The 11,174-nt window shown below is 38.2% G+C and overlaps 1 protein-coding gene across 1 annotated transcript in view; it reads left to right on the forward strand.

Annotated features, from left to right (window-relative positions):
• Positions 1-4,633: 4,633 nt before the first annotated feature.
• rsph4a (radial spoke head 4 homolog A (Chlamydomonas)) overlaps positions 4,634-11,174 on the forward strand; it is a 9,380-nt gene continuing 2,839 nt past the window's right edge. Inside the window, exons 1-5 of the mRNA XM_015399191.1 lie at positions 4,634-4,939; positions 7,190-7,412; positions 7,494-7,784; positions 8,890-9,339; positions 9,416-9,551. Coding sequence (XP_015254677.1) covers positions 4,848-4,939; positions 7,190-7,412; positions 7,494-7,784; positions 8,890-9,339; positions 9,416-9,551 — 1,192 coding nt within the window. The 5' untranslated portion in view covers positions 4,634-4,847. The remainder of the gene's footprint in view (positions 4,940-7,189; positions 7,413-7,493; positions 7,785-8,889; positions 9,340-9,415; positions 9,552-11,174) is intronic.

Below are 11,174 nucleotides of genomic sequence, written 5' to 3' on the forward strand. Positions count from 1 at the left end.
CGTTGTGTCCTGCTGTCATCATTTACTCCATGGTCTCTTTATCTTCAGAGAGTAAAGGTATCAGTTCTTTCATGCTTGTTTTGTGTGTTTTAGCAACCACACTTTTATTATAAACATTGAATATATTTTTTATGCTGTATATATCAACTATGTGTTTATCTGAGAATAATTATAATAAAAAAGTATATTACAATGTGTAGTTTGTAATTATTTTTAAATTAATCACAAAGCTGAAAAAATAATAACTCTGGCCAGATGTAGGGTGGTAAAACAAAATAAACAAATAAACAAAAACAAAATATTATCTCATCTTTTCTTGATTATGGAAAAAGTAAATATTTAACAAATAATGAAAAGAATTAACTATATAACTCTTAAGCTTGTCATAATCTACCAATACTTCAGTTATATACATTAAGGGCAAACAGTCTTTTAAAGCAGTGGTCTGCTACTCCAGGCCTTCCATTCTTTAATTTTTCGGGACATCCCCATTCCAACACAGCTGAATCAAGGGGTGTGTGGGATTTTAATGTGTCTGCGTCCTCAGATGTACCAAACTTGGAATGGGTCATGAAAATGAGGCTGGAAGTGTTCAGCTATAGATTCAAACAGGTCAAGCTTTCTCCCGCTTTTACTGCCCCTCTCCAGCATACCATCTGTCGCCTAGCATCTATTACATTTCACGCACAAAGCAGGCAATAAATGAATGTTTTTGTGTGCTAATTTAATTGTGGAGGAGCTTCAGCAGCAGTACTGTTATATCAGATATCAGATTTAAGTCCCCACACTGGAAAGAATGTGCAGCCAAATCCATTTGCAACATATCTGACACATTGACCATTTAAATTGACTATTTTCATTAATGTAAGAAAAAGATATTAACATACTTGCATTACACTTAACTGCACTTACAATGTTTCCCACTGTTTAATGCCATTTCCATTTTTCCTCTGAGCATGGAGAAGCCAGCTTGAAGTATACATTCATTTCAGATTAATATGTGAATTCCTTCCATGATTTTCCAGTGGGAGAACTTGCAAAAATGCAAATACAATCAAACACTTGTATATCTATCAAAACTTATTTTCCTTGCTGTTTACTTGTACTGAATAGGCTGTATACAATCCAGACAGTTGTTCTAGTAAATATTTAATTAATGAAACAATTCAAGTTAATCAGCTTAACACAAATCAATCAAGTTTTCTCAAATAAAACCAGTGTTACTTCACTCAGGACAAGGTCTAGAGAGAGCTACCATGGAACCCAGATGGTGCCATGGTGCATGCTGAGACAGCGGTCAGTCTGAAAACCGCACGTCTGCTATGATGCATTCTTGGTTAAAAGGGCAGTCTTGTATTCTTGGCAGTTAGAGCAGTGCTCAGGCTGAGACTAAGGATGTGTCACGAGTAGATGAGAAGGCACAAGTATTATATCGAGAAATGGCCATCGTGTAGCCTTGCAAGAAGATCATTCCTGCTTACAGCTATCAACATAAACAACTTGTCAATAAAAAAAAACTGATTAGTTATTATGGTATTTAAACGTCCCTTTGATATAGATAAATTATTGTGAAATTGAATGGAATTGCAGTGGTTTATATAGCTATGCATTACAACAACTGTCCCAAAATCATTACAAAATGAAGGCAAAAATCCTACCAGCTGCAGAGCATCCAGCACCTGGGGCAAAAAATATTTGGGGAGCTCTAGAGTTTCTCCAATGTACACCATCTCAGGAAGGCTCAATTCTGGATGCTCAATATCTTCACATGGAATAGTTTTGATACCAATTATAAGTACTTAATATTGAGAGGGTTTTTGTTATGGGGAAAATAACATGGGTTTTATTTCATGTCTTTTTTTTTCAGAGAAGATCTCTGTTCATGGAGATGCTTTTAAAGAGTAAATCGTTTAAATAGCATGCAATGTGATACAGGATATTACAGTCTGCCTTTTATTCAGCTGGGAGAGGTTTTTGAAATGGTGAAAACCAAATCTACATCTGTGCTCTTTATTACTTATATTAGGTTACAATAAAGTGTCCAGATAAATCTTTTGTTATATCTTCTTTTAAAGCTACAATGTTTATTTTTATGCTGGTGGAGATTCTCAGTCATCCAGGTCATAGTCATTCCAAAAAGGTAAAAAAAAAAAAAAAAACTATGTTTCTAAGTTTGAAGATGTTATGCAGATAGACTGGTATTGAGTATTTCAGGCTGACAAAGAACCCAACGACTGCCCATTCGCAACAGGCAGACCCGTTCATCAGATTCAATTTGTATGTTTTCTAAGCCAAAACAAGGCTTTGTTTTGGTCCACTCTATAAAGCCTTGAACTCAACTCTATTTCTCACAGTTTGAATCAAAAAAGCTTCATGGATGGGAAGCGAAATGTCTTCAAACTTGGAAACAAAGTCAAGTGGATCGCTTTTAACTTTTTTGGAATTTTTAATTTTCAACAACATCTAATGGTCAGTCTACAGACTGCAGCAGCATAAACTGCCCCCACCTCACACTGCCTTTCTCCTCTGACAATACAGAGGCCATTATGGTACAAGAGGGCTTCTGCAATGTTGATGCAACTATCTTGTCAAGTGATGACTAGATTTATTTACATTAGATTGCAGGATCAAGCTTTTGCAAAGCCGTTCTAATTCAGCCCTAGAAAGACCGTTTTCTATCCTACATGGACCAGCTGCTACTTCTCTCATCCCGCTCCCCATCTCAGTCTGGGAAAACGCTCCTTTGATCCTCAGCAGCCCTCTGTCCATCTTCAGCAGTTAGCCTCCAGAGCCTTGCCTTGTCCTGCTATTGTCTCTTTCTGCTCTGTCATCCTGTTGGCTCCACCGATGTCATACCATCCTCCTCATGTAGCTGCTCTCCTTTGCTTTCTGATCTCTATCTGCGCTGCAGACTAATCCAATCTCTGTTCACCTTCAATTCTTCGCAGTTGGATTGAAGGTGTCATCTGCATTGTTTCCCGGCAGGCCAGTCCGGCCAGGCCTGCTGCAGTGCTCCTCAGCTCACTTCCTGATCTAGCAGCGGCAAGTTGCCACCTCTTCCACTATGGTTCCTTACTTTCAGGGGATGACATAGCTGGCTGGCTCTTCCCAGTTCTGGAGCTCTCTCAACTGCTGTTCTAACACTGTTTCCCCTCTGCTTCTGCCTAAGCTCAGGAACACCGTTTCCCCTTACCTCTGTTATTCAGGTGATTCGTCCCCCTGTTTTGGGCACTCTGAACAAAACAAACATGGATAGAGGGCAGGAGAAAGATGCAGGTCTGCTCAGAAAAAAACGAAAAACGCACCAACCGGCCGTTTAAATTTTTTTGTCTTCATAAAAACCAGGCGGTAACCAGGTTGTAGCTGGTGTAAGTCTAGTTTAGATATATCATTTTATAATAAGTATATATATATAACTTCAGTATATAACTTGCCCAGTCCCATTTGAGCATAAAGCGATCTCTGCAGTCACTAGTTTGTCAGCTCTGCAGTGCTGTAGCAATGCAAACCCATTCCTTTATAATTTATATATAGCAATTTCTAAGGCAGTGCAAACATAAAGAATGAGACTTTAAGTTCATAGCTAATAATAAATAATATACGTATGACTGTATATGCAATTTATGCCAGTAAATCCACTGTACTTGAAAGTGTCAAGTGTGTCTGGAACTGCAGTCAATTTCCATTCAGGCCTGGAATTTTCTCAAACATTCAGGCCATAACCTGGTTATTGCAAATCGAATAACCAACAGCATTTTCAAAAAGAATCATGCATTTTCATGCCTCTGAGGTCAGGGAAGAAACCACATTCTCTGTTGGACTTCACTAAACCCCCAGCCCTATTTCACATAACTTTTGTCATTTTTTTCCAACAGCCAGGATAGGGTGGAGTACTGATTCTGCAGGGTTTAGCACCCCTGTCTTTCTTTGTTCTTTGTACAAAACATAACATTATCAACTAAATATATATTATTCAATTTACTGCATGTGTGCAGCTCCTATCTTTTGATAATTGTGTTTTTAATGATTATTCACAGTTTGTTTCTATTTAATAAGGTTTTTTTTTCTGGAAATTTGCTCTTTCTTGTTTCAGATATAATGTTGTTCCATTTATGATGATGCTGCTTTCACCCACCTGTACATTCCTTTGGAGCCTTTCCAAAAATGAAAAAATTACAATAAAATCAAAAATCATCCACATGTGCATTTGACGATGCAGATCTAACTAAAACTATTAGTTAATACTGAAAAACGAGGCTCTGGGTAGTTAAATTGTAGACACCTACTATAAAGAAGAAAAGGAGAAAAATAAAGGCAGTAACAGATATATAATAATATTACATAAGGATATATGTTATAATCTCCCGTTTTACTCTTTTAGGTTTTTTATTCCTTTTTTATCCTTAATGAACACTACCTTATAGGAATATTTATAAACATTTTTCACAGAGGATACAAGACTTATTTTTCTTTATTACATTTGCAGCCAAATGTCCACATAAAGCGTGTGTCAGTGCCACCTGGTGGAGGAGAAAAGTATTACAAATTCAACTCGGACTCAAAGTTGCATATCGGTTTCAGTTGAGGCGGTGTTTCACGGTGTTTTGGCCTAAAAACGGCGTTTTGCTTATCTTCTTACCAAACGCCTGGTAAGGGTGGTGGTTTGTGACACTTTTGATTTGCCATAATGAATGGGGTGGCTGGATTTGGTGGAGGTTTCTGTGTTCATACATTGCGTGTAATCGTGTAGCAGCGTTGCTGGTTACCGTGGCAACGAGACAGTTGTGACAACGGTCGAAACGGTGGCGCCGGACTCTCTAGTTGTTTATGGTTTTCTGCTGTTAAAGATGGAAGATTTTGATCGACCCCAAAGCAGCCGACAGGCAGAAGCGTCCAAGGCTTTTCTAATGAAGAACAGTTCAAACAGCAATATGAATCTGTAAGTGTTCATGAGTTTCTCCAACTTTCTGTGGTTGACACAGCGCAAAACTGTAAATGAAAATCTCCCTTTTTCCTATTTTTTTGTCCACAAAAAAAAACAAGCTGAATTATGTGAGTATTTTTGTTTGATATTTAATCTAGTTCCATCTGAATTAAAGTTTAATGTGATAATAATTTTTTAAAAGTTCAGAACGTAAATTGTTCAGTTAATCAGTTCCCAAACGGATACAGTTTATTTCTAAAGGCCTTTTATCACACTTGAAAAACAGTGCAAAAAATATGTATATATATATATATATATATATATATATATATGTATGTAAATATAAGATCGCCTACTGAACAAATACAGTAAGAATCAATTCATACTATTACTACATTCATATTCAGCAACTGCTTGAAGAAACACCCTTAGAGTTAATTTCATTGTCCCTTGGGGATGAATAAAGTACTTCTAAACTGAAACAAACTGAGCATTTAACAACGTTCTGTATCAATAAAAATGTATTTCCCTCAAAGGCCTTGAAAACAAATGTTGATTTTTCTTCCCCATCCTTGTTTCGATTCAATTTAATTCATTTTATTTATATAGCACCAATTCACAACATGTCATCTCAAGGCACTTTACAGTTCACCAGATCATCCAGTCAAATTGATTCAAATTGTTCTACAGTATCTAAGGAAAACCAGTTGATTGCATCGACTCATTGACTGGAATGCAATCCTTCACACTAAGCGTTCTTGTGGAGAGGAAAAACTCCCTTTTAACCGGAAGACACCTGAAGCAGAACCAGGTTCAGTGTTTCAATGTAACCATTATTAAGAACCTGAACATATGTTCTATGGTAAGGTCAAATATTACTACAAGTATTCACAAAAACTACACCTATTGCTGTCTATTAATTTAATCTTGGCATTAGTGGTGTTGTATTATTATTATTATGCACAAACTGGAGTCGAAATTCAGGATCAAATGGACTGATATCAAAATTCATTTTTAATCAGTGTTTCTCTGCAGTCTCCACAAAAGATGGCTGTTGTGAATTCAATTTGCCTACCAACAGATGGGGACATTTATCTCCTTAGAAAATCAAAAAAATGTTAACAGCATATATTGATATAAAACTATAAATTATATATTATATACTGGCTAAAGTTTATAGCTTATTTGTATATGACCAGCAACTGGTCTCGTTGTACCACTCTTTTTCAACAAAGGTAAATGAATAGGTTGTTAACAGAGCATTTAATAAATTATATCAGGATTACTGGGGGGAAAAAAACAAAAAAAACTCTTGTCTAGACAGAGACTGGAAATAGAGATTCTCCTATCTACTGAGAGTCCGTTTTAAAACATTTAATTTCAACAACATACCCACCTTCAAGGGAGAAACAAGTTCCCCCATGTTTTGCCTTTTAATATCTTGCTCACACCAGATTCCTGATTTGGATGACATGTTGATATCTCATCTTCTGTAGCTCTGCAAGTGAGAGCCTGCCTGCATGGACACCATTATTTGATTGGTTGGATTTCGATTGCTGACAATCATTGCATGGTCCAACTCCTGTTTGCTTATCGCTGTGGAGTTAGAGTTGATGCTATCATACTTCAACAAACCAACTTTCATTTAGACAAGACAGACTGAAATGTTAGGATGATTCTATATTGTTTTCAAAGCAATTCAGTCTGATCTACTTTGTCAGAAACTCCAGAAGACTCAGGTGGAGGCATAAACAATTGCCTGAATCAAAGACTACATTACAAACAGACCGTAGCTTGTGAGACAGAAGGATACACCGTCTAATGAAGCAGTCAGCAGCACAGGATCACCATAGGGGACAGTACTCTGACCATTTATTTGTACTCTGTACACCTCATTATGGAGGACATCCTCTTCATAATATTTTGAAACAATGCTGTCTTCAGAAACAGTATTCCCCAGGTCAGGGATCACAGAAGATTCTTCCAGAAGATCCGTCCTGTCTACTGCTATCAACACCTACATCAACTCTTTAAAAAAACAAAAAAACTATAAGTTAAAGCAGCATTTCATTTCCCCTTTTAGCTTAATATTTTTTTAATGAATTTGTATTTATTTAATGTTTGTATTTGAATTAGAATCTGACAGCCTAATTAGGTTGTATTCTAAACAAAAAAAAATAAGTTAGGCTAAGCAGAACAGAATTAGAATGGATATAACTTCACATTAATAAACCGAATAAAATTGAAAGTCCTTTTGTCTTCCAGCTATGATCATCTGACACAGCTCCTTACCAAAGTGATGGATGAGCATCCCAACAATGCGGTGGATGTCTTTGAGGAAATGAGCTATGAAGTAAAACGAGCTTCACTGAACAGCATGCAGAGCAACCTGCGAGATCTTCCACAACTGACAGCTACTGAGCTGCTGGCAGAGCAGCAAAGGTCATTGTTTTTACAGTCAGACAATGAACCCCTTGAAGATGAAACGGTATGGATGTCTTATACTTGCGCAAATAAATTGATCAGTTTTGGAAGTGGAATTCACTTTAAGCTTGTTTTCTAACTCTAGGGAAAACCTGTTCTTCCTAATGTGAGTGAGATCAGTTTCTATCTGGAGCAGGCTGAAGTGGGTTTGGGAAGAGAGGAGATGCAGAGGATTTTCCTTGCACTGAAAAAACTTGTTGATTCAGAGCGACTGACACATTGCCGGTTCTGGGGAAAAATCTTGGGGATAGAGAACAACTACATTGTTGCAGAGGCGGAGAACAGAGAGGGAGAAGAGAAGGACCACTATACCATTGAAGATGAACTTAAGGAACAGATAAAGGAGCCTGAAAGTCTGGAGAAAGAACCATTTGAGGTAAGAGCAAGGAAGCTTGAAACATGCATCCATTGTCTATATCTGGGTGGGGTCAATAAGTTAGATGTTGCCTAAGCTGTTCTAGGTATATGCCTCCTTACTGCTTTAGCCTTGAGAGAAAAGCCCCGTTTACACTATCCTTTTGAAATCGTGCCAAGATCGTTCCAAGCACAGTAAATTAGATAACTGTTAAGTGTAAATGGCACGCCAAACTGAACCGGACACTGTGCCAGACACAACCGAACCCAGCTAAACTGGTACTAGTTCATCAGTAGGGCTCAGTCGTGTTCACTTGTGGCTCGGTTCTCCGATAACAAAGAGTGCATCAGCAGACCATCTCCTTACAGTCAGCCTCCGTAATCATGACATTGCAGACACTAGCTTCCGTACCGTGCCACACGATTTCTAGTGATGATTCCGCTTAGCAGTATGACGAGCCTCAACTCCTGTCATTGTTTTCTGCGTATGTAAGCCCTGATTAGACTAATGTTTGTTGTATCCGATTCCCAAAAGTGGATTCTGTCAAGTAAATTCACCAAAGGCTGCCTTCTTCATCTGGCTCTCTGCAAACAACGAAATATGTTACAGGCGCCACCATGTTGGTTTGCTTGTTTACCTCTAGGGAGAAGTAGTACCGTAGATCACCACTAGGAGGCGAGGAACCGTGCTAGCGTGGAGTGTAAATGGTCATAAGGAACCAAGCTCGGCACAGATCAGTTTTCAGAGGGTAGTATAAATGGGGCTGAAGATAACCTTCAGTCCTTGAGGATCAGTGACTTTCAGATGAACCTCTTCTTTACCTAACCTTGTTAAACCATCATATCAATAGCAGATCTCTGTGTAACTTGACTACTGGATATGTTGAGAAGTTTGTTTAGAATAGTGATACATTTTGGACAGGTTGTCAGTCCCTTTGAAAACAGATGAACATATTTTTTAGACCAACGCATGCCTTCTAAAATTGTTTAAGAAAAAGGTAAGCTACTTGCTAAATGGATTTTTCACACATGGCACATGATATAAATGAAACTGTAACCAGCACCAGCCCGTTCTTCGTTTTTTCAAACTTTGTAAAACATTTTTCCTTGCTTTCTTTTTTTTCAAGGGAAGTCCATTTCCTCATTCAGCTCATAAACCCCAGCATGAGGTACCAAAGGAAGCCATTGGAATAGGTGCTAACAAATTTGCTTACTATGTGTGCAAAGAACCAGGTCTTCCTTGGGTAAAGATCCCTTCAGTTACTCCTGCACAGATCACCATTGCTCGCCAGATCCGCAAATTCTTTACCGGAAATCTGGACAAATCGGTTGTAAGCTACCCACCTTTCCCTGGAAATGAGGCCAATTATCTGAGAGCACAGATTGCTCGGATCTCTGCTGCCACACAGGTCAGCCCCTATGGCTTCTACCAAACTGTCGGGGATGAGGGTGAAGAGGAACAGGAGCTATATTGGGCTAGCATTGAGGTCAATCCTGATTTTGAGGGCGTTCCAGTACGTGAACTGGCAGAATCATTGAAAGTATGGGTACATCATCGCCAACACATCTTGCAACAGGTAAATTGTGGCTCTGTTTAGAAACATGGCTGTTTCCTGAAAGTGTAGACACATTTCCTGTGAACACTGATTTCAGGGCCGCTGTACCTGGGAGAACATGGCTGAAAAAACTGGTGAAGACACTAATGAGGAGACAGAAGATGAGAGGGAAGAAGAGCTTGATGAGCCAGAAGTTGGACCTCGTCTGCTGAATCCTCTGTCTCTAGATGCAGGTCAGAGAATGCTTATTAATGCTATACAAGATGTTGTTATATATGCCACAGTCATTTTAACTTTCTCTGCATCATGATTTACTGTAGGGTGGATTTTTACAGGTTGATATACAGAGTAATTTTAAAATACAATTGGTCTTAAACTTTTCTATGGGATTGTAAGGCAGTTAAACATATATGCAGCTGCAAAACAAATCAGAAGGTTTTTTTTTTGTTTTGGTTCAATAAATGGTTTGAGGGAGATATATAAGTAGGTCTAATAAATACCTTGAACATTGTCTGATATCATTGTGGAGCAATACAGGAATTCTAATTGGAGGCAGGCTGGATTGAAACATGTTTGATGCATGTTGACGAGCTGGTCAAGCCTAACACCCATAATCAGAATAAACATCGCAATAAACATACATAAAGTTAAAAGAATGGTACCATTATGATACTGACATGCACTCAGATTTCATAAACTAGTCAAAAATCTACTATTCCTGCTTATGTTATGTGTAGTTTTGGTCTTTTCCTCAGGTAATTCTTTTTATTTTTAATTTCTCTTTTCCAATGAAAGTAAAGTTCACATTTCATCTAGAAATCAAGCTCCATAGGAAGAATGGAGAGGCACAGAGTTCACGTTACTCGAAGTCCATGGACTTGGAGTATGGAGTTCCCACAGCCAGGGATGAATTTAGAAGCTATGTCAAATCAGTGTGTTTTCTTTACAGTCAACTCAGCCATATACAAGGAAATTTTTATAGTACCTTTTCCTTCTGCTTAGCTGCTGAATGGCAATCTAACTGATGCCCCTAGTGGCTAAAAGTTACACACAGTTGCTTCAAAATATGCATTTTTGGTTTTTTCATTGTCTTTAAAGGGATGGTTCAGGCTTTAGCACATGAAGTTGTGTAAAATGTTCTTACCATTACCGAGCCTCCTGCAATGAGAAATGGCCAGTAGCGTACTGCAGACAAAGTAGCTCCAGTATGGTACAGGGGTACAAATAGTTTTGTTAAAAAAATAATCCTTATTGAACTCCTTGATATCAATAAGGATTTTTTTTGGCTGCTATCACTTCGCTCCGTAGGTGTCCTGTTCGCAGAAACGTTCTTCCTCAAATACTCTGCAGAGCTACTTTTTCTCTGGTACATTACCAGCCATTTCTCATTGCAAAAGGCTCGGTGACTGTAGGGATATCTCAGTAACTTACCTCAAACGTTTCACACAACTTCCTGTCCTAAATCCTAAACTATCCCATTAATCTATTAACACTGAAATTACAAAAAAAAAAACAATGCTTGAAATATTTCTGTAGTAGCGCTGTCTCTACCAATCACCCCTATTTTTACTGTTGTCATTATAGTTTGCTCCCCTCCATTTCTTTATCTCAAGGCGTACTACCTGAAAAACCCCATGAACATGACTATGGTGGTTTCATATTTTTTCCTTGACTACATGGTCATCATTGTTAGATGCTGGGTTACAATGAGGAGGTTGGAGGTTAAGTAATGCTTGGCCATTGAATACCAACACTCTTGTTCCTCTTTAAAGGAATAGTACACCCAAAACATGATTAGCCTTCATTTTCTACTCACCCCCATGCTGAACAACACTCTGGAGTACTTTTTTGATATC

Source organism: Cyprinodon variegatus, unplaced genomic scaffold (assembly GCF_000732505.1).
Source record: "Cyprinodon variegatus isolate N-32 unplaced genomic scaffold, C_variegatus-1.0 Scaffold993, whole genome shotgun sequence".
NCBI lineage: Eukaryota > Metazoa > Chordata > Actinopteri > Cyprinodontiformes > Cyprinodontidae > Cyprinodon > Cyprinodon variegatus.